Genomic DNA, 24779 nt, shown 5'->3' on the forward strand with positions numbered 1-24779 from the left:
GGAAGCACGTTACAGGTGTGAATTCCAAAGCAAGACAGCACGAGGGATAAAAACTATCTGCATCGGCTTTCGTTCTGCACTTTGGATCACCTTTCGTGCAAGGGTGTGCAGAGATGGCACCCCAAGTCCTGCTTCCAAAAACTCAAACAGGAGGAACCAAGTTAGAAGGTCGAGCAGAACATTTGCCATGAAAATATCTGTAGAACAAACTAAGAGTGGCAACTGACCTACGGTGAGAGAGCGGTTGAAGAGTTGAACCCATCTCCACACCGATCAGGTTAACTATGCGCTTCTGGAGCCTATCAAGTAAAGATAAGTGGCAGGCTGGTGCTCCAGCCAAAATGTAGCAAGAGTACTCCATGAGGGGACGTATAGTTGTCTTATACAGGTACAAAACAGCATCAGGAAATAAATACCTCTGCTCTAGATAAAGACAACCAACTTGCTTGGAAGCACTCTCAGTAATACCAGAAACATACTTATCCCAATGGAGGTTAGTGGAGATGTCCAGACCAAGAAGCCAAAGGTCAGATGATTCTGTTAAGGTTGAAGACCCCATGTGTACAGAAGGGAAAGACCTGTTTCTAGAGCAAGACATGGACAACAATTTAGTTTTCTTTGCATTTGAGGTTACCAGCCGGTAATGCCCAAACTTCAACACATTCTCTCAATCATTGTCTAGTGAAACTCCAACCTCATATCTCACCTTACAGTGAGATAAAATTACAATTCCATAAACAAAGTGCATCAGTGAGGAATGCATCTTTGGTCAGCCATTGGATAGCAAAGATGTTATTTCCATGCAGCATTGAATACAATTGGCAATTTTTAACCATTCCACAAGAACCTCAGATTCAGAAGTTTGGAATCGAGGCCTTTGTCCATAACTCAATGGCAACTTAGTATTTCATGCATCTCCACTGGATCATGTAGAACCTAAAGCTATCAATAATAATGGGATCTCTCATGATGAGTCTGAACCACTAAGTCTGTTGACCTCACAGGGCATGGAGGTAGGTGGCCTGGTTTTCCACCTTTCCTCCTGTATATCTCCCTCTGGTGTTTCAGTCCCCAGACCCTCCTCAGCTCCTCCAGGAAGCACAGGTTCTTCCAGTAACTCCATTCTGCTTAAACTCCAAAAATTTGATGTCATCACAGACCCAATTCCATTGCTCCTTCTTTGTCTCAATTGTGGAACAATCTTCTGGAGATTTTAATCCCACTCTTCCCTCCTGTGCTTCAAAGCAGGTGATGCACCAGTGCATCTCATCCATCTTCTACCCCAGTGAACCAGTCACAACCCAACCCTCTTTTTGCTGGTTATTATGTTTCCTCCAGGGTGGCAGGAGAGATTAGAGGTACACACACTAGCCTAGGAGCTGTCTAGCCTGGGTTTCAATCCTGACCCAGCTATAAACGGTCATCCTGGTGTTTTGCAAGCAGGGTGATATATCATTGTATGTGCCGTCCGTCAGATGGATGGTAAACTGGGTGTCCTGTCTGCCAGCATTAGTTGGTGGATGTTAAAGATCCCACAGTGTCCTTCACGAAGAGTCGGCGAGCTATCACCGGCACCATGGCCAAAAGAAATTCCAAATTCATGCCCTAAGCTCACATTCCCCATGTCCCACGGTAACGAAGTGCAAAATGTCAATTCCGTAAGGGGGAGGTCACGACCCTGCTTCACTGGGCATGTGTAGTAGTAGTGTTTCGTCCACTCCTCTCTCTCTATCTCTCTATCTCTCTTTTCTCCTTTCCTTTCCTGTTCATTCATTCCCTTGCTTGTTTTGCTCCACTCAGGCCCCAATGTTAGCCCGTTACCTCCTTACATCTCTCTGTCCACGACCATCAATCTTGTGGGAAAAAAGTTTAAATCTTGTTATTTTATTACTGACAAAATGATCATCCATTCAGGAGGAAATAAAAAATTGATTTTCTGTTTAATATGTCGATTAAAGAATACAAAATGAATTAAGTTTATTCATTACCAGTGGGCTTCTATTACACCGCCAAAACAACTGAAGTTTGAATTTTAATAAAATAATTATATTGCTGTACCAAATGACTCGACAAACAGCTTTCGCAAGCTTTGCGTTGGAATTACAAATATCAGTATAAATCGGTGAAAATAACTCCAACAATAATTGGTAATTGAATTCCTTTTGACAATAGACCAGAATGTGGCCATTCTTTGAAATATAAAAATGGTTTGTTTCATTGGGTTTTCGCTCTGTCTCTGTCTCTGTCTCTGTCTCCATCAATTATGTGACAGAGCGATGTGGATGCATTTGAACCGGTAGGTTTCCTCACACCTGGGCTCCTGAACGAGTAGCCACTCCCAGGATGCTTTGCATGTCAAGGTAGCTCTGCTGTGCAGGAGCTGGTCCAATCCTGTAGGCCTCGTCAGCCTGTGACGCATGCAGGAAAAGTCGAGTTAAGAGTACCACGAAACAATCCAATTGTTGTGAAACAATAGCTGTACATTTGTCCCATCCTAAGGATACATCAATCAACAAGGTCTCTGGGATCATACGGTTAGGCAAGACCCTTTAAATGTCTGGCTCAGCAAGCCATCCTGATCACCCACAGTCATGTGCGCAAGGTGAAGCATTACCATGGAAACGTGCATTGATGAAGCATCTGCATCGCTGTAGACCGCCACTGAGCGAATCCCCATTCGCTTTGCCGTTTGCATCACCCTGCATGCGATCTCTCCTCGGTTTGCAACCACCAGCTTCTCTATGCGTACACCTGCACCATACAGAGCCATCAAAAAGTTGTCCTGACGTCTCGTTTCCGACCATGAAACATCTTCACACAACATGGGGTTATTGACCGACGTAGATGTCATGACATTCCAATCAGGCAGGAAGTGATCTGCTTCAAAGCATGGATCCCAATCCCCAAAAATGGCCACGGCTTTGCAGTACCTGCAGAGGTGCAGTAACCCTGGTGTAACAGCAGATTCCATCGCCTGCAACACAACAATGCAAACTTGAACCCGCAAACGAACTACCAGGTATGCAATACAATCCCTGTATCCACATTGTCCACACCGTACATCCCTCCTCACCACCTCACACCCAACTGTATGTCCAAGTTTCCCTCCGTTTTTGTCATTCAACCCTGCTGTCGGTGTTTCCCTCTCTACTGTTCCTTTTGTCCCGATGATACTTGATCCGTTCAGTGTTATTGCTCTTCCACAAATCTCAACTCTGGATAAAATAAAATAAAATAAAATAAAAAGCCACCACCAACCACGAGCCACAAAACCGGATCGCTGCCGTGGAATGAAGGTCTCATCCCGGTCTTGTGTCCAAAAGGTGACATGCCCCACAATGCAACATCCTGTTCCTCTTTCTTACCGTTTGTGGAACTGTATTCCTCAGGTTATTTCCTCGATATCACTCTTCCTGCCATGCCTTCGAGACAGGTGTTCACCACCATCTCTTATCATCACTCATCCCTAACCGTGATGTTCTTCTACCCCCATTAACCCTCCATAATCTAACCCTCTTACTTGCACATGACAATGTTTCCTCACTTCCTCTTACCCCGTTCCTTCATTCCCTTGCTAGAGTCCGTCAGCAATCTCTGATGTCAGTCATCGTTTAGCACTCAATCTCCTCGCTCTTCCACGAGCCTCGACCTTGCATAGAAACACTTCATGCCTTTGTAGATGTATATGGCTCGGTTTTTTAGATCCTCGTGGAGGATCTCCAAGTCTTACTCACGTTGTTGTTCTTCATCTTGCGGACTTTTTTGCTTCACAGCCTACAGTTTTCATCGAAACTTCCAGAAACTTGGCATATACATGTAAAAATACCCTGCGCAGACAGTAACCATCTCCGATTTAAAAAATTCCTTCTAGAAAAAAAAAGTTATGACGTCAAAATATCTCTGCTCATAGAAATCGCCTAAAAAATTATCTCCAAAACTAGGCAGGCAAGCTTTTTGAATTCTGTTTGCGGGAATCGAACAGGGCATTAGCAGAGATGAAGTACGGCACATATGATGCATCACTATGACATCATATCAATTTTTATGACGTCATTCCTATTTTTTGACATTTTTTGTTTCACAACCCAGAGTTTTCATCGGATCTTCGTGAAACTTGCCGTGTATATGCAGAAAGCCCACGCGCAGGCAGTAACCATCTCCGATTTTGGAAATTCTTCCCAGAAAAAAAGTTGACGTCATAATATCGCCGCTAATGGAAATCGCCTATACCATTATCTCCGAAATTCGGCAAGCTGTTGGAATTTTGTTTGCGGGAATCAAGCCGGGCATTAGCACAGATAATTTATCGCAAACGTGATACATCACAATGACGTCATCTTCGTTTTTATGGCGTCATCATTAAGAGGACGAGGATGTTGGCTCATTTGAGCTTGTTTTGACAAACATTAACGTGAAGCAAAATTGATCATCTTGACACGACATAATCGGCGATTCCCCCCCAAGGTTAAATAACGTATGTCGATCGATATCAACAATGTGCCAGAAAAGAAAATAAAGTAAACAACAAAAAAAATTAAGGGTGGAGTTTCTTCTCGACGGGCGAGATGGTTTGATGATGTGACGATCGATGTATGGCATGCTTCGACCCAGGCGGAGACCCTGACGCGACGTTGGACGAGAAGAAGCCCTCACCGAGAAGCGCGCGCGGCGATCCACGAAGCCATACCGCGTCACGATGAGCCCTTCGCTGAGGTGATTCGTTCACGTATTAAAAAAACATATATATACCTCAAAACATCGGCACGTATTCACCATTTAATGACACGATAGTTCCAATATCAAAGAAACCACGAGCTACTACTGCCCAAAACGTGGGGGGAAAAAAACTTATTCAACACCAGTGCACTTCTGCTATTACACCGCCCAAAGCAGTGTCCCGGAGACAAGGTTTTGAGGCGAAAAAGAAGTCAGTAAAATATTTAAAACCTTAAGATAGCATAAAGCATATTATGTATTAGTAGCGGCTACAGAGTACGAGGAAGAGGGAAAGAAAGATAAATAAATGTTCTGTACAATGATGCTGTATACAGTAAGGCGATGTCCAGATACCGTATTCTGAGGCGAAAAGTTTAATAATATAACAAGAAGCGAATACTTCGAAGCGAATACAGTACATTATATATATATATATATATATATATATATATATATATATATATATAGAGATATATAGATATATATATAGATATATATATATATATATAGATATATATATATATATATATATACCCGGTGAATACCCCGGTTAAAATAGGTGTACCATATCCCTGTATCGTAAGAGGCGACCAGGGTTGCGTCAGGAAGGGCATCCGGCGTAAAACATGTGCCAAATCACTATGCGGATCACACGGATGATCCGCTGTGGCGACCCAAAACGGGAGCAGCAGAAAGAAGAAGAAGAAGATATATATACATTCAGTACATGTATATTTATATATGTATGTATATATATGTATGTATATATATATATATTTATATATATATATATATATATATATATATATATATATATATATATAAAAATATATATATTTATATTATTTCATATGCATCCTGTGGTTGCATCAATGCTGGGGCTTGGAAGTGTAGGATGGTCAGGTTTTACATAAATATATTACATGTGAAACCGGATAAAGGGGGTCCAAGTGTTGCCCCGAGGCCCATTCTGTCCCATTCTGGCCCATTCTGACCCATTCTGTCCCATTCTGGCCCATTCTGTCCCATTCTGGCCCATTCTGGCCCATTCTGGCCCATTCTGGCCCATTCTGACCCATTCTGGCCCATTCTGTCCCATTCTGGCCCATTCTGACCCATTCTGACCCATTCTGTCCCATTCTGGCCCATTCTGTCCCATTCTGGCCCATTCTGACCCATTCTGACCCATTCTGGCCCATTCTGTCCCATTCTGGCCCATTCTGGCCCATTCTGACCCATTCTGACCCATTCTGACCCATTCTGGCCCATTCTGTCCCATTCTGGCCCATTCTGACCCATTCTGGCCCATTCTGTCCCATTCTGGCCCATTCTGACCCATTCTGGCCAATTCTGACCCTGTTGCTCCCGTTCAATGCCTCACAAGACATGAAGTCCAAAAGTATTTGTTTCCACATGATCGTGAAAATGACGTCAGACAGTTTTTATTTCATTTTTGAAGCACTTTACCAACACAACCAAGATTATAATGAAACAAGTTCATTTAATTTCAGGAAAGGTGGTAAATGGCGACATCGTGTCGGGTGTTGGGGAAAAAGGGTTGTGTTTCGCCCTGATACCGGGTTATAACGTTGAGGGGTAAAGGGATTGTGTTTCGCCCTGAGACCGGGTTAGGGTTAGGGTAAGGGGGTAAAAGGATTGTGTTTCGCCATAATACCGGGTTATTAGGGTAAGGGGGTAAAAGGATTGTGTTTCGCCCTGATACCGGGTTATAACGGTGAGGGGTAAAAGGATTGTGTTTCGCCCTGAGACCGGGTTAGGGTTAGGGTAAGGGGGTAAAAGGATTGTGTTTCGCCATAATACCGGGTTATTAGGGTAAGGGGGTAAAAGGATTGTGTTTCGCCATAATACCGGGTTATAACGGTGAGGGGTAAAAGGATTGTGTTTCGCCCTGATACCGGGTTATTAGGGTAAGGGGGGTAAAAGGATTGTGTTTCGCCCTGAGACCGGGTTATTAGGGTAAGGGGTAAAAGGATTGTGTTTCGCCCTGAGACCGGGCTGCTCCACACCCTCTATTCACGAGCGCTGTCCCACCACTGATCAACACGGGGACTTTGACCTGCTCCGTTTCCGGCCTGGGTCGGTTCATCCCTCCTTAGGAGACCTGGAGAGCACAGGACTACCCCCGGCTCCCCATGTCGATGCCGAGCTTGGTGTGGACACCCGATCGACATAGCGAGGTGTGGAGCAGCTGATCCGTCCTCGAGCGATCCCTCAACCCAAGCCTCCGAGAATCCGGATTACAGGTGCACGCCACTACACCCGGCGATAGATGAATGGATTAATTTATTTATGAATGAATTGCTCGGTTCAGTGGTTGGAAGTGTGAACAGGTTGGTGAATGGACGGACGGCTGTGTGTTGGGTGGATATGAAGAAATAATGGGTGAATGGATGGGCAGATGGTTGCCTTGATGGATGGGGGGTTGGTGGATCCACAGGAAAAGACAGATTAGTGGATGGATGGATGCGTGGATGGATGACTTGGTGTGGAAGTTTGTATTCTATATTGCACGAGCAAATAAAAGCTATTGCTTCGCTTACGGGAACATTAAGGGGGGGGAGAAATGAGGTGGGGGTGGGGAGGGAGGGGAGGGGAGAGGGAAGGGAGGGACAGAGGAGGAAGGGGATGGGGAGAGGGAGGGGAGAGGGAAAGGAGAGGGAAGGGGAGGGTAGAGTACGGAGGAGACGGGGAGACAGAAGATGGAGGGAGAGAGAGAGGAGGGATGGAGGAACAGACAGAGAGAGGAGGGGTGGGGGAGCAATCAGGGGGTGAAAATGAGGAGAGCTCGGAAGGAAGGAAGAGCAAAGAAAGGGAGGAGGGGGGTTGTGGAGTGCAAATTCCTCACCATGGAAGCTCGGAAGGGGGAGGGGCGAGGAGGATGGGGGAGTGAGGAGTGGGGGGAAGTGGGAGGAGGGGGGTTTGGGAGGAAGCAAACATGAGGGGAGGGGTTCTCGACTTGCGTCTGCGAGAGCGATGGGTGCAGTGAACGGAGTGTGAGAGAGACAGACAGAGACAGAGTTGTGGTTGGAGAGGTCTGCATATTATTTTGCGGGAAGAGCAATGAGGGGACAGAGAGAGTGGGGGCAGGTGGGGGGAAGAGAAAGGTGAGGGGAGGAGGTGGGGTTAGCAAAAGGAATGAGATTGTCGGGGTATACACCCCAGGGTTTCCTTCCGTTTAGTGTATGTTTGTTATACGTAGTGCTAAACCCAGCTCGTTCTCCAATGACTGCAATCCAAGGTTTGCACTTCACGAGCATGACCGATCATACTGGTCGGCTCCCAATCAGATGGATCTTTGTCAGTTGGGTTCTGACTTCTGAGTGACGTCGTAGTTACCACATCAACAGCATAACGTTTTTAAAACTTGTATTTCAAATAAACAGATAAAAAATCAAATGAGGAAGTTCACCATTACATACAATGCCCAACTACGATTTCCGCGTTGAATTGTTTCCGCTCAGTGTCTCTGTCGAGCCGGCGAAACAAACGCGTGTTCATCTCGTCCCCCGGGGCTGTCGAACGATTGCGACCTATCGCATTGCTCTCTCTCTCTCTCCCGTACGTTGGCCCATTCAGGATGATTGAACAACTCAAAGGAATTCCTTCCCGATACACAAACAAGCTGGTATGCGACACGGGTGGTCGATATATATATATATATATATATATATATATATATATATATATATATATATATATATATATATATATATATATATAATTGCATACTCGTCATACAGTTTTTGACGGATCGGGCTGAAATTTTTTGACAAAGAGGTAGATTATAGTGCGCATAAAAGCGTGGTAGGCGATTTTGGTTTTGGGAAAAAAAACTATTTTTCGGATTTTTTCAAAAAAGTAAAAGTCCCGTTGCTAGGTAACGGTGGCGTCCATAGCAACGGTGCTCAAAAGCGTACAACCAGATCCTGGTATGAACCTACCAGTCAAGTATCATCAAAATCGGTTTACTCGTCTGGCCTCCAGAGCTGTCCATTACATACAAACAGACAGACAAGCTGGTAGGCGACATGGGTGGTCGCGATATAATTGCATACTAGTCATAGAGTTTTTGACAGACTGGGCTGAAAATTTTTGACAAAGAGGTTGATTATATTGCGCATAAAAACCTGTAAGCCAATTTTTGATTTTCGAAAAAATTAATTTTTTATGATTTTTCAAACATTTCAAACTACCGTTGCGAAGCAACGGTGGTGTCCATAGCAACGCTGCTCAAAGGCATAGAACTAGATCCCGTGTGAACTTACCTGTAAAGTTTCATCAAAATCGGTTAACTCCTCTGGCCTCCACAGCTGTCCATTACATACAGACATACAGACATATAAACAAACATACAAACAGACATACAGAGGGAAAACATGAAAATAACGGTAATCTAACAACCACCCAACGATATGAGTTGTAATCAACCTGATTATAATCAGCTCCACGCATGAACCAATCTGGACATTAACACCTCATTCAATCAGTTAAATTGAGAATGGGGATGATCAAAACACACGTCTTATCAGATGTCGCCTGTCTCAATACAATTTCCTCCCGAGGGTTTATATAGTAACACAGAATAATCCCGTGCCTTCCAGAAAATGCGATTCTCATCCATACTGGAAGTTTCATCTGAGAACGTTCTCGCATCTTTACGAACCTCACCAGGTAGTTTACAGTACAATACTGCCATCCACAGTCAATATTAGCTCATTGCATCACACAGTTTACAATTCACCGATTCATGTAACAAGAAATTTATAACATGCAACAGTCAATTTTAATCATTAATTTATCGGCATTTACTAATGCTCATCCACAAATACCACAACCAAGCTTGCTGGCCAAAACATCCAGATTTTAACTGACATGTTATGCTTAATGACTGAATGCACACACACACACACACACACACACACACACACACACACACACACACACACACACACACAGACACACACACACACACACACACACACACACACACACACACACACACACACACACACACACACACTAATTAAGGTGTCAGTATCCAGCAATTTCGGCCGAAACAACACAGAAATCAAGAAAATGATCAAATACCAAGGGCTCAAAAATGAAGTGAAAGGACCCTGGAAGTTGAAGCAATCTGAATGTTCACCAGTGATCATTGAAGCCATTGGAATGATGAAGAAGAACCCCACAGAGATCTTAAAAAAACATCCCTGGAAATATTACTACAAACTAACTACAGTTGGAAGCTGTCTGGGCCTCAGTGACGATCCTCAAAATAGCCTTCGGAACAAAAATTTGAGAACAAAACTTCACACGTTGGTCCATGATTCGTGGCTGCCCTCACCGAAATGGAGGTGGATACTTCGACTCCTGGGAGGACTCCGTTACACCTTCTGAAACCCGCATATGAAGATAACGAATAACACGCACACACACACACACACACACACACACACACACACACACACACACACACACACACACACACACACACACACACACACACACACGTGGATAAACTTTAGAGACCTGGAGCAGAAGCATTTAATGCACACGCTATCTCCCTGGCCAAGGTCTGCCTGCATGCATGCTCGTACATGCAGTTTGCAACCATCCAGTCGGTTCACTTCTAATCTGATTCATACATGCTACAGTTCCCTCAACAAAGGGGGTGTGGGAGCAGAGGGAGGGGAGTGGGTTGGAGAGAGAGATGGAGGAGTGGAGAGAGAGGGAAGGGAGAGGGGAGGGGTTCAGAGAGAGAGGGGGGTGGGAGAGTGGGGGGTAGGGCGAGGAGGGAGAAAAAACGATGGGATAGGGGTGAGAGAGTCAGAGGAGTGAGAGAGGGAGAGGGGAGAGAGGGATTCTGGCAGATGAGACGCCCAATTTAACATCCATCCGAGAGACAGCACGCACATTGATGAATCACCTAGCCTGTGAAACACCAGGATGACAGTTTATACCTGGGTCGCGATACGAACCCAGGCTATACAGAGTGAGCATGCATACCTCTCGGCTTTCCTGCCGTGATGTGGCGATTCATCACTTCTTAACAACTGAAAATATTTTTTACTCATTGTGATCATATAATTTATTTTTCTTTCCCACCTCCAGTACCGAACCGTGGTATCACCATTTATTGAAACTTGAAGAACGCACGCCAAGTGGCTTCACCAAGCACTCCACAAAATGTTTGAAGAAATTTTTGAAAACGAAACGTTTCATTTTTATTTATATTTATCCGTGCTGAAAAGATGGTTCCTTTAATGGCAGATCGTACAAAAAGGGAAGACGTGGTGCAAAATAAAATTTCACATTTTCAAGGAGCCAGCCATCACCACTTGCACCACGGAACAACACATGGCCAACGCATATCGCTGCAAATCAATGAAGTGTTCACCCGTCGACTGGAATCCAAAATGTAGTCGAATCGACTGCCATATGTTGGCGATGGAAGTGGAGTTTCGGACTATGGTGTTGCGGGATATCACAGGGCAGTAGTTTGCAATATGACCCAGCATAAGTTCCAGTACGGTGACTTTCTGTTGGGCAGTGTGACGCCGCTCAATGGGGACGCTCCCACCATCATCCAAAAGTCCACGAAGAGGGAACGCTCTGCTCTTCTTCTCCCAGGTAACACCCTCGGTGAGGAAGGGAGCAAAGTTGGGATCGAGCTATAAAATATAAAGGAAATTGTGTCTCCAACATTCAAATGAGTTTACCGTTTCACTCTTGCTGAGTGACCACTGCTTTGGTGCACGGTGTATGGTGGCCATTTTGGTGACGGGAACATTGCACAGACGATGTTTATGACGCAGCGACAGAACGAGCTGGTTGGCCGCTCACCTTCTTGTGAGGTGTGATTGGGGTTCAAAGATGGCTCTCGTAACAGTGACGTTCTGTCAAGAGACCCTGTCTCTAAGTACAATTGTTTAAGGAATTGCTTATACATTTGATACCTTTCTTTATTCGTGATAACTCTGCTCTTTGTTCCCCTCCCCGATTATTGTTGTTAATAAATTCCCCTCTTGTTGAATGTACCAGCTCGTTCTTTGTCATTTCTGCCATTGGTTTGCCACGGTGCATATTGGGGATTAGGAAGGCCGTTGTTGCCGTAATTGTGCATTTGGACCAACGAGCCTCGGAAACCATCTAGGGTGTGAATTCCCCGGTAAGCTTTGCCGCGTGGGTACTTAGGTACATTGAAGTTGGCAATTAACCCTATCCCACGTGGTCGAATTATTGGCAATTTATGGTCCTGTAAGGGACCGTGCCTTTCGGACTTATCCGAGGGTCACGACCTAAATTCCGGTGTGTCCGGTGGAGCCGACTCGACTGCTCCCCCGAGCTTTCGTGCTCACCACCGAGACCCAGCACCACAGCAATATTAGGTCAGCGACCTGACCTAAAAACGATTTGGTATTTCCGTGTACATGTGGAAGAGTTTCATCCGTGAGAGCAAAGATCTCTGGTGATCTGCAGCTGACGGCACTTCCAAGTTCCAGCCAATGACAGCAGAATATAAAGTGACATCAGAGGAATTTGTTTGCCAGTCTAAATGCAGTGCAGTACATACTGTACACTGTACTCTACAGTCTGTATACTTATTGTAACTTGTAGAAAGTAAAGCCATGTCTGCTTTTTACCAAGTCTGGTGCTCAGAAAAGACATGAGAAGGAACAGCGGGATAAAGGACAGAAAGGCTCACGTACTCTGTTCCATGGCGGTGTGATTAAGGCCAGTAGCTCTCTATCAGGTGACTGGAAACAATTTGTGAGAAATCTCAAAGTGGTGACGTTATTGATGGTATCAAAGAACAGGGAGAGGAAGAGGGAGAGGGACATCAGCACAGGACCATGAACTCTCACAGAACATTGAGAGAAGTTTAAAATTCCAATGTGAAAACTTTGACATCGGCAAAGAATCTGAAATCGTGAAATTCCAATCCAGACAGAAGTAGATATCTGTGAGAGGAGGCCATCAGGAACATCCGAAAGAATTTCCGAATGATGGACAGGGTCAAAAAGTTAAAACAAATATCTTCAATTTCAGAGCCCTTAGGGTTAGGGCTAGGGTTAGGGTTTGGATTAGGGTTAGGGTTAGGATTAGGGTGAGGGTTTGGATTAGGGTTTGGGTTACGGTTTGGATTAGCATTTATGAGGTTAGTGTAATTTCTGTAAATATTACATTTACAATCAATAAACAATTTCACTCTCTCGATCATTCCTACGTGAAAATACATGTGTATATATATATATATATATATATATATATATATATATATATATATATATATATATATATATATATATATATATATATATATTTCTCTCTCGGCGTACCTCTCGGCTTTCCTGCCGATATATATATATATATATATATATATATATATATATATATATATATATATATATACATATATATATATATATATATATATATATATATATATATATATATATATATTTCATCTGTACTGTATATCCTTTCATATGCATCCTGTGGTTGCATCATTGCTGTGACTGAGAAGTACAGGATGTTCAGGTGTTACATTAATATATTACATGTGAAACCGGATAAAGGGGGCCCAAGTGTTGCCCCGAGGCCCATTCTGACCCATTCTGACCCTGTTGCTCCCATTCAATGCCTCACAATATGAAGTACAAAAAGTATTTGTATCCACATGATCGTGAAAATGACGTCAGACAGTTTTAATTTTATTTATGAAGCACTTTCCCAACACAAGGAAGATTTAAATGAAACAAGTTCATTTAATTTCAGGAAAGGTGGTAAATGGCGACATCTTGTCGGGTGTTGGGGAAAAAGGATTGTGTTTCGCCTGGACACTGGGTTATTGGAGTAAGCGGGTAAAAGGATTGTGTTTCGCCATGATACCGGGTTATTCAGGTAAGGGGGTAAAAGGATTGTGTTTCGCCATAATACCGGGTTATTCGGGTAAGGGGGTAAAAGGATTGTGTTTCGCCCGGACACCGGGTTATTGGGGTAAGGGGGTAAAAGGATTGTGTTTCGCCATAATACCGGGTTATTCGGGAAAGGGGGTAAAAGGATTGTGTTTCGCCATAATACCGGGTCATTAGGGAAAGAGGTAAAAGGATTGTGTTTCGCCCTGAGACCGGGTTATTAGGGTAAGGGGTAAAAGGATTGTGTTTCGCCCTGAGACCGGGCCGCTCCACACCCTCTATTCACGAGCGCTGTCCCACCACTGATCAACACGGGGACTTTGACCTGCTCCGTTACCGGCCTGGGTCGGTTCATCCCTCCTTAGGAGACCTGGGGAGCACAGGATTACCCCCAGCTCCCCATGTCGATGCCGACCTTGGTGTGGACGCCCGATCGACATAGCAAGGTGTGGAGCAGCTGATCCGTCCTCGAGCGATCCCTCAACCCAAGCCTCCGAGAAGCCAGATTACAGGTGCACGCCACTGCACCCGGCGATAGATGAATGGATTAATTTATTTATGAATGAATTGCTCGGTTCTGTGGTTGGAAGCGTGAACACCGTGGAAAACACCGTGCTGACGTGTTGGTGAATTGACAGACGACTGTGTCTGTTGTTGGGTCCACATGGAGAAATAATGTGGAAATGGATGGGCGGATGTTTGCCTTGATGGGGGGTGGGTGGATCCACAGGTAAAGATCGATTAGTGGATGGATGGATGGATGGATGACTTGGTGTGAAAGTTTATATTCTATATTGCACGAGCAAATAATAGCTATTGTTTCGCTGACGGGAACATTAAGGGGAGGTGGAGAGGGAGGGGGGAGGTGGAGATGGAGGGGGGAGGTGGAGAGGGAGGGGAAGGGACAAAGGAGGAAGGGTGTGGGGAGAGTGAGGGGAGAGGGAAAGCAGAGGGAAGGGGAAGGGAGAGGGAAGGGGGAGGGGAGAGGACAGAGGAGATGGGGGGTGGGAGAGACAGGATGGAGGGAGAGAGAGGAGGGAGAGGAGGGATGGAGGAACAGATATAGAGAGGAGGGGTGGGGGAAAAATGAGGGGTCAAAATCAGGAGAGCTCGGAAGGAGGGAAGAGCTAAGAAAGGGAGGGGGAGGGGGGTTGTGGAGTGCAATGCCTCACCATGCAAGCTCGGAAGGGGAGGGTGCAAACATGAGGGGAGGGGTTCTCGACTTGCGTCTGCGAGAGGAATGGGTGCGAGGAACTGAGTGTGACAGAGACAGAGGAGTGAGAGAGGGAGTGGGGAGAGAGGGATTCTGGCAGATGAGACACCCAGTTTAACATCCATCCGAGAGACAGCACACACATTGATGAATCACCCAGCCTGTGAAACACCAGGATGACAGTTTATAGCGAGGTCGGGATACGAACCCAGGCTATACAGTGTGAGCATGCGTACCTCTCGGCTTTCCTGCCGTGATGTGGCAATTCATTTCTTCATGACGACTGAAAATATTTTATACTCATTGTGATCATCTATATATTAATACTGAAGGACCAATTTTGTGCTCCTCCTCGCGATCGCCTCACGTTTTTCTCGGTACTGTGACCTGGACTGAAAGAAACTTCGTACCTGTAAGAGTGCATCGCACATAGTGGCAACAGTCAACCTTCAACTCTGAAGCAGAATAAACACTTTTCGTTTTACATTCGTTTACATGGCGACGTGTGACGTCACCGCTGAGAGGCGTCAGGACATCATGACATCATCGGTCATTCGCTGACGTCATTACGTCTGTCGTCGACAGACCGTTACCGGTGAGAGGTGTAATTCCACTCCACGAAAATATCGTCTGCAATGTAAAACCCTCTTCTGCACATGGTGACTACCTCAGAATGTGAATTTGACACAAAATATGTAACAAGAAACATTGTATCTTCTATATATGAATACTGAAGGACCAATTTTGTGCTCCTCCAAGCGGTCGCGTCATGTTTTTCTGGGTACTGTGACCTGGACTGAAGGAAACTTCGTACCTATAAGAGTGCAACGCACATCGTGGCAAGAGTCAAACTTCAACTCTGAAGCAGAATAAACACTTTTCGTTGAGACGGGGGCGAGGAGTGAAGAGGTGGGGGTGGGGGATGAAGAGACGGGGGTGAGGAGTGAAGAGGCGGGGGCAGGGAGTGAAGAGGCGGGGGCAGGGAGTGAAGAGGCGAGGGCAGGGAGTGAAGAGGCAGGGGCAGGGAGTGAAGAGGCGGGGGGCAAGGTAAGCAAATTTTTGGGCGGGGGTAAGAAAATTGAAAGCGGGAGATGGGGGGAAATGGGGCGGGGGATGAGTGGGCGGGGGCTGGGGTGTATTAGGTGGGGTTGAGTGTGAGAGGGTGGACAGGGAGCGGAGGCCCAGGGGCAAGTGGGGCGGGGAATCAAGAGACGGGGGACGGGGAGTGAAGAGGTGGTGGCCGGGCTGGGTAATTAAATTTTTGGGCGGGGGTAAGCAAATTGAAGGCGAGGGGTGGGAGGTGGGGGGGGGAATGCGGCAGGGGCGGGGGATGAGTTGGGGGTGCAAGCACGCCCTGTCCAGTCCATGTCCCTCGAGTGTGGGTGAGCTGGTGAGGTTGGTTGAATGAACGGAATCCGTCTGTGACGGGGTTTCAGCTAGTTTAATTTATTTTGCCTTCCGACATCTAAGATGAACCGTGGCATCACCATTGATTGAAGCTTGAAGAACACGCGCCAAGTGGCTTCACCAATCACTCCACAAAATGGTTGAAGAAACTTTTTTTAATGAAACGTTTAATTTTTATTTTTATTTATCCGTGCTGAAATGATGGTTCCGATAATGGAAGGGAACAAAAAGGGAAGGGGAAAAACGTACAAAAAGGGAAGACGTGGTGTAAAATAAAATTTCACATTTTCAACGAGCCAGCCATCACCCGTTGCACCACAGAACAACACGTGGCCAACGCATGCGAGTGGCCATTGAACTTTGTTCAAGTCGATCAATGTAGTATTCATGGACAGTGTGAATATTGTAGCGTGCTCGCCCAGTGGCTTAAGCACTCCAACGAACTGGTTGACAAGAAACAGCTTGCTTGGTACACGATTAGCAATCACCGATCATATTAAACATTCACCTCCCGGAGATGCCCAAAATGTCAAATATGTGTGAATTGGACAAATGAACACTTTTGTGAAGTCAGAAGTGCTGGTAATTTCAATTCTGGAGCTTAAATTTTGTAATCCGGCTTAGTTGAAGAGATTCTGGAGGTTATTGCATGTGCAGAAATGAAACAAAGCCACAAATGCTGGCATCTCTGGGCGTTTATAAACATTGCAATGTACCCATCGATTCACAGCTATGATGAATAGACATTCGATAATACCAGTGAGGAAAGTGAAGAAAAAAGACTTTATCGTTAAGAAATTATTGCGACCTGTTGCAAGTCAAGGCATGGTGAGCAGTCCAAAAAACATGGCAGCTTCAGACCCCAACGTGGTAACCCAGGATACGCTTTCAGACCACAGAGAGCGAGGTGGCCGAGGGTCGCCTGATAAACGATATAATTAAATAAGGCCGTTAATTATCTTCAAAAGGGGGTGTTTTAATTAACCCACACACCCAATTTTCACTCATGCACTTCCACAGTATAAAAAAAATGTTTCAAACAAGACAGGGATGATGTTGGTTTTGATAGTAGCTAACAGGATCGTCGTCACATAACAATCCTAGTACGGTTGCCTGCTGGGGAAATGAAGTTTTATTGAGCCTGACACAATGTCAGCAATATATACCCGGTAAACAGTGGAATGTGGTCTGCTGAACAAAGGAACAAACTTGGCAGTAGGGTCTTCACATTCAGGTGCATTGCAGCTTGCAAAATCAAATGGAATCTTCGTAGATCCAGCTCGATGTCTGACAGAGGCGTGGTGGCTACTGACTATGGAAAGGAAGGTAGTGACACGTGGTCTCGCAGAAAACTCTCCCTGACATACAATAGTTTCTCAGAGGCCTGTAAACACAGTTTGCTCTCTGTGAGAATACAAGGACGGTGTTTGTACTGCACGATGTATGTGCTGAAGTGCTTGATAGAAGCCACAATAGGCAAAGCTTTAATTTCACAGGTAACCATGCAACCCTGTGATTTGGTGACCATGCAGTTTGGTACTGCAAAACCCAGCAAGTTTGATTTTATTGCTACGAGTCACATACAAGGTAGGTCAGGTCAGGTATGGGAGCATGTGCCAGAGCATCACGTCGCTGTGTACACTTTCCGCCGGTACTCCAGGGGCCTCCGTCTGGCCATCCCCCAGGCAGATGCCTGGCCCATTCAGCACCTTGCGGGCCCCCAAAAGGATATCTAAAGTCTCCACAATGATGACGGCATCATCTGCGAAATGGAGGTCAGAGATCTTGACATTCCCAAACGATGCACCGCAGTTTGATCTCTCTGAAATCCTCCCTAGAATCCAGTCCATACAAGTGCTGAAAAGTGTGGGGGTCAGTACACACCCCTGACAAACTGGAGTAACAATTGGAAATAAGTCAGAGATGGTACCACCAATCTCACAGCACTCTCAGTACCAGAGTAGAGTTCAGACATCAGATCGATCAGTTTAGGTGGCATGCCACGAAGACCTAGAATCCTCAAGAGGGCATCCCGATTCGTTGAATCGAATGCTTTTCAGAAATCAACATAGGCTGCAAGCAGCCCCTGCGGAAACTCTCAGCTGCATTCGGTGAGGACCCGAAGAGCAAGGATACGGTCAATCATTGACCTCTTTGGTGTAAAGCCTGTCTTCTCTGGACGCTTATGCTCAAGCAGATGGTGACGAACCCTATCAAGAATTATATGAGCAAAGAACTTGCCCGGCACTGAGAGCAGCGTCACCCCTCGGTAGTTGTTGCAGTCTTGGCGATCATCGTTCCCTTTCCAGAGAGGGACAACAAGGATGATGCCTGTGTTCCAGGCAGAGCACACAACTGCATGCAATTACACGAGTGCAGCATTTCCACCAGCCTTGAGAAGTTCAGCATGGATGCCACAGATCCCTGGAGCTTCACCCTATTTCAACGGGTTCGCCGCAGCCTGTGTTTCCACATGCGAAGGTGGATCACAGTTGATTGGAGGGTCAGCAACAGGGAGTCTAACACCCCTGATGTCCAACTCGACAGCTGGTGGATCAGCCTGGTACAACCGCTCAAAGTAACCGGCCCAGCGGGCCTTAACTTCGGACTCCTCTGTCAAGAGCCTACCATACGCTGCTCTAACTGCAGTACACCAAGGGATTGGCTTGGATGAACGCAATGCGTGAATTCCCCTGAAAGCAGGATGAGAATCACTTGACCACAGGTGATGCTCTTCCCCCTCACAGATTCCTGGCACATAGGCTTCCTTGTCCACCCTTAGCGCACCTATAGTTTTACGCCTCAGCTCCCTGAACAACTCAGCTCTGCCATTCAGCCCGGCCCTGCGACTCTGGTCAATGGTATGCAGTGTCCGTTGAGAGACAAAATTCTTCTTTGCCCTACGGTGAGTTCCAAGACATCCACCGGCAACATCAAAGACGGTGGTCTTGAAGGCACTCCACAACTCTTCAGGACCTCCTAAAGCACCCAGACCCCCCCCAAGTCTCGACTCAGCTTGTTCGCAAACTCCTCAGCTTCCGTCTCATCCTTGAGCTTGCCAACATCCAGCCTTAGCTGGGATGGTACCATTCTCCTGGATTTAAGGTACAGCTTTAGAGTTGCTACAACAAGCCGGTGGTCAGTATTGAGGAACTGAGCACTCCGGTAGACCCTGCAGTTCTGGATCATTCTCCAGCGACTGTCAACGAGGATATGGTCAATCTCCTTTGCCACACAACCAGCGTTGGAATACCAAGTCCAGTGATGAGCTTGTGGGCGCTGAAACCATGAACCGGCCACCCTAAGTCCATGACTTCTTGAAAAGTCAAAGAACTTAGTGGTATTTAGTTTCACAGTTCCTGACCCATGTGGACCAACACAAGTCTCACAACCATCCCTATCAGTTCCAGTCGATGCATTGAAATCCTCAAAGACTAGAAGTGTATCTCATCTGGGGCACTGATCAACCACAGACTTGAGCGTGGCATGGAATGCATCCTTCACAGTGAGATCACTCGCCTCAGTCGGAGCATAAACAGAGACCAGGGAAATGACACCTAAGGAGTGACGAATCCTTAATCTCATAATACGCTCGTTGACCGGTGTTCCCTCAATTATCATTGGAGTCAGCTTATTGGATACAGCTACAGTAATTACTTGAGAATGGCAACCATCAGAGCGACCAGACCAATAGTAGGTGCAACCACCCACGATTATCTCGCCGCAATCCGGTCTCCGAACCTCAGAGAGAGCTGCAATACGGATGTCCAAACGCTTGAGCTCAGATGATAACAGAGACAGGTGATCATCCTCCCTTCGAGATAGGACATTCCAGGCACCCACCCGACGGGACCGCCGCAGGTTAACCCACGGAGACTGCAGTCTGGTGGATGACACCTCAGCACCATTCCGACACACTCTCCCGCAATCTGACCCGGGAATGCTACCCTGTGTTTTCCCTCCTATCATAAAAGATTGGGGGTCCCGAAGGCTTTGCCCCAATCCTGTCATCTGGTGAGCTTCCCTGCGAAGGGAAGCTGCACAGGAGATACTCCCACGGAGTGGGTTTTCAGATTTCTTTGCGTTTTTGTGTTTTGCGGAATGAAGGGTTTTACGGTGGTCTGAGTGCAAATGCTGCCATTTGAAGTAACGCAACTGCAGGAGGACGTGCGTAGACACAGTTGGGCACAAGCTATGAATGGCCGTTGGCTCAGAAGGAGTCCTCCGCCCTTTGACAGGTTTTGTTTTTAATCCTTCTGGGTGTCCATATCCAAATACCCTCCTCACCAAAAAACCTGGTGCGGGAGACGGTTTAGTCACCGACAACCCGACCATGGAACAAGTTAGTACAGGTTTACATGACACCTGAAGCAAGTCACAGATCTAATCTGGCCTGACCTGACTGACAGGTCCCATGTTGACATGCAGGGTGGATGCAATGCCATACTTCTTAACAGCACCATTGTGGAAACCCAGAGTTGAGTGCCTGGTCGGGGGAAGGTAACGATTTCAGTAGATGCAAGAACAGATTTCACCATTTGGAAGGTTGTGCGCAGGTCGTCTGTCCACTTGATTCTTTCACTGGACTGATGTCTGGTAGTAACAGCATCTTAAGGGGGTGTGTATGAGGCGCATTGTGGAAGGATTGTGCTTAGCATCTTGTGGGCTTTCATGAAATATCTCATGCCCAAAACCTTCTCGAGTGGAGGGCAGTAGAGAGAGTGGCCACAGAGTGTGAGCTGGCTTACAAGGTGCCCTAAGACCAAATCCATCCCATAATAGTGATCATCTTGGAACAGATGACAGTCTTTGGGGCAGGCAGGCACAAATCACATTATGACAGGGCTTGTAGTGCACATTGCCAGTTGTGAAGAAGTTCTTCAGGACTGTTACCATTGCAGTCGAGATCACTTGCGAGCTCGATGAACCCCCCCCCCCCGCCACATCTCCTTTAGAAGATTACTTAAGACACAACATGTCGATTCCTCAAGGGTGGTTTTTGGATCCACTAATTCCCACGGCAGATCGAGTGAATACACGAACATCTTTGTGGGGTGTGACCACTCCACAGTACTTCATTGACGATCACGCTAATGGAATCTGGTAAAAGGCATGAGTCAGGTCTGTTGCAATGATGTGTTTCCACATTGCAATCTTGCGTGAGGTTGAGTTAACATCCGACAAGAGTGAGGGTTGAGGTTTACTGTGGCGCCCAACATCTGCGAATGCTGTGACAAGCCAGAACCCCCCATTCAACTTGTTCACGATAAATGTATGGGTTAAGATACTCCACGGTGCCTCCCAGATCTTGAAATCAGTAAAGACCCAAAGCCTTTCAAGATCATCAAATTTTTGTTGCAACTCAGCAGGTTTAACTCTGGCATACTGGAGAAGGTGACCTTTGCGTTGTAGAGGAGGTGCAGGTCCCATGTTGACATTGGCCTTGAAGGGCCTAGCTTGGCCATTGTAAACTGGGAATGCCGCATCAAAGACGTCATCATACTCCTGGAGTAGTGTATGGAGCTGAGTACATGTGTGGAGAGGAAGTGTGTGTGATCTGGGTCTGCAAGACCAGACTGAAAATAGTTGATGGTCCTTTCGCTTGTCCTTGTTGATGGTCCTTTCGGATTACTATGCAAGCGGCTGAGTCATGCCATCCTGGGGAGGTTGTGAATCTTGGTTGTCAAGGGTGAAGACAGATTGCACACGGGAAAAAATGTACATTGCAAGACAAAACTTGTGGTTCGTGGGAAAGGTTCGTGATGCAAATTTTGTCAGCATCATGATTCAAAATATGCGGTGGAGGCTAAGTGTTTGATGATTCGGTACACTCTGGTCCTGATGGAAGAGAGGATGGTTCACCTGCAAATATCATGAAGTCTGCAAGATCATCAGATAGGGTCATCTCAATAAACTCCCCAGGCCAGATTGCTGTTGACCTTAGGGGTAGATGAAGGACATGTGCTCATCTCAGTTTGCATGGGTTTGGGATCTGCAGACATTGGTAGAGGAGTCACCAACTCGCAGTTGGTGTTTGTCTGGTCGAATTGACATGTCATTGATTTCCATGAAAAGGGTGCCTGCAAGTACCGAGACATCAAGGTTCTCCATGACCAGACCCTCAAAGGTGAGGATGTTTGGGTCTCTGGACAGAGAGTACTGCGTTTCACCAATACGTTAAGGAGGTGAACCTTTAGACTGGTGAGCAGATTGGAATGAGCTCTTGATGGAGGCATAGAGTTTCTTAACTGTGGAAGCTCAGACCATGTTGCCTGTAGCTCCCTGAAAACTACGACATCTCATCCTAATTCTTCAAGATCTTTAAATATGCAAAACCCCTCCCAAAAATGCAGTGGCAGGTCCATCGATAAGCAAGGCAGGGGCTCCTCCTTCTGACTCCCCATTTGTTTATCTTTCTTTCCCTCTTCCTCATCCTCTGTTGTCGCTGCTATAACAATACATTCATTTGCAGAAGTTGTCACAAGAGGATCGAGTAAAACTGAAAACGATGGCCCAGACAGAATTTACTCGAATACCATGGAGACCGCCATGTTGTTAAGCAGTGCGCACTCCGTTTCGTTGGAGTGCTTGCTTGAGCGCTTAAGCCACTTAGTCGCACTGCAAGCTGCACTGTCCATCTGCACGACAACCTCCCTGTGTTGTGTTCCGCAGTGTCGTTTCTTATCAACGGTTCGATGGAAGGAAAGAATGGAGGGAAGGAATCGATGAGATGGAGAGAATGAATGGATGGGAGGGATAGATGGATGGAGGGAAGGGATGGAGGAATGGATGGATGGGCTGGAGAGATGGGATGGATGGAGGGTAGGGATGGATGGATTGGATGAAGGGATGGATGGGATGGAGGGAAGGGATGGATGGATGAAGGGAAGGGATGGATGGATGGGCTGGAGGGATGGGATGGAAGGTGGGAAGGGATGGGATGGAAGGTGGGAAGGGATGGATGGACCAAACCGACTTCCCCTCCCACACTTTATCACTCTCCCTCCCCCTCTTCTCCCCCCCCTTTGTCGCTCTCCCCCTTCTTCGCTACCCCCACCCTCGCTCCTTCTCCGTCCTCTCTCTCCACCCCCTCTCCACCCATCCACCTCTTCACTCTATCCCCCTGCCCCTCTCTCAATAATCCCATCACCCAGCGACGGATTTTATTTTCTTGCAACACAAATACAAACTGATGATGACGAGGTGAGTTAACTCGGCCTGTCATCCTTCCGAGGTCGGGAAAATGAGTGCCAGCTCAATGGTGTCCTGTGTCGGAGAGGCGAGACTGTGCCCAGGATTGTGCCCCACACCCGAGAGACTGCGTCGGCAGCACAGCACCGGTTATGTACAGAGTGTGGTCTCAATGGATGGATGGAAGACCGACCCACTCATCCATCTCACCACCTGTTCCTTCATCCACCCCCAACTATCCAGCCATGATCTTTCCAACAAGACACAGCCGTCCATCCATTCACCAACCCGTTCACGCTTCCAACCACAGAACCGAGCAACTCATTCATAAATAAATTAATCCATTCATCTGTCGCCGGGTGCAGTGGCGTGCACCTGTAATCCGGCTTCTCGGAGGCTTGGGTTGAGGGATCGCTCGAGGACGGATCACCTGCTCCACACCTCGCTATGTTGATCGGGCGTCCACACCAAGCTCGGCATCGACATGGGGAGCCGGTGGTAGTCCTGTGCTCTCCAGGTCTCCTAAGGAGGGATGAACCGACCCAGGCCGGTAACGGAGCAGGTCAAAGTCCCCGTGTTGATCAGTGGTTGGACAGCGCTCGTGAATAGAGGGTGTGGAGCGGCCCGGTCTCAGGGCGAAACACAATCCTTTTACCTCTTACCCTCATAACCCGGTATCAGGGCGAAACACAATCCTTTTCCCCCTTACCCTAACAACCCGGTATCAGGGCGAAACACAATCCTTTTACCCCTTACCCTAACAACCCGGTATCAGGGCGAAACACAATCCTTTTACCCCTTACCCTAACAACCCGGTATCAGGGCGAAACACAATCCTTTTACCCCTTACCCTAATAACCCGGTATCAGGGCGAAACACAATCCTTTTACCCCTTACCCTAACAACCCGGTATCAGGGCGAAACACAATCCTTTTACCCCTTACCCTAACAACCCAGTATCAGGGCGAAACACAATCCTTTTACCCCTCCCCCTAATAACCCGGTATCAGGGCGAAACACAATCCTTTTACCCCTCCCCCTAATAACCCGGTATCAGGGCGAAACACAATCCTTTTACCCCTTACCCTAACAACCCGGTATCAGGGCGAAACACAATCCTTTTACCCCTCCCCCTAATAACCCGGTATCAGGGCGAAACACAATCCTTTTACCCCTCCCCCTAATAACCCGGTATCAGAGCAAAACAATTTGTTTGTGTTTTTTTATTTATTTATATTTTTTGTATACATTCTCGAGGCTCGTGTGAGAGCGAACACACAACGCACAGCAAGGGGGCATGAGACAAGAGGGGA

General features: G+C 46.6%; 1 protein-coding gene and 3 non-coding genes across 6 annotated transcripts in view; 1 reads left to right on the plus strand and 3 right to left on the minus strand.

Moving 5' to 3' along the window:
* Window positions 1-4833, minus strand: part of MCCC1 (methylcrotonyl-CoA carboxylase subunit 1) — a 109285-nt gene extending 104452 nt beyond the window's left edge. For all 3 annotated transcript variants that reach the window (XM_085854270.1, XM_085854269.1, XM_085854271.1), the window contains exons 1-4: window positions 4654-4833; window positions 2931-2974; window positions 2615-2751; window positions 2313-2408 (exon numbers count right to left, since the gene is read on the minus strand). In XM_085854270.1, coding sequence (XP_085710396.1) covers window positions 2313-2408; window positions 2615-2751; window positions 2931-2974; window positions 4654-4685 — 309 coding nt within the window. In that variant the 5' untranslated portion in view covers window positions 4686-4833. The remainder of the gene's footprint in view (window positions 1-2312; window positions 2409-2614; window positions 2752-2930; window positions 2975-4653) is intronic.
* A 1870-nt stretch (window positions 4834-6703) lies between these two features.
* Window positions 6704-7001, minus strand: LOC147012917 (signal recognition particle RNA). Its single transcript, XR_015051458.1, has one exon.
* Window positions 7002-13890: 6889 nt separating this feature from the next.
* On the minus strand, window positions 13891-14188 carry LOC147012918 (signal recognition particle RNA). The gene has a single exon (XR_015051459.1).
* A 9632-nt stretch (window positions 14189-23820) lies between these two features.
* LOC147012919 (signal recognition particle RNA) lies at window positions 23821-24118 on the plus strand. Its single transcript, XR_015051462.1, has one exon.
* Window positions 24119-24779: the final 661 nt, after the last annotated feature.

Source organism: Eptatretus burgeri, chromosome 14 (assembly GCF_056783735.1).
Source record: "Eptatretus burgeri isolate ZD-2024b chromosome 14, Ebu_testis_v1, whole genome shotgun sequence".
In the NCBI taxonomy this organism is placed as follows: Eukaryota; Metazoa; Chordata; class Myxini; order Myxiniformes; family Myxinidae; genus Eptatretus; species Eptatretus burgeri.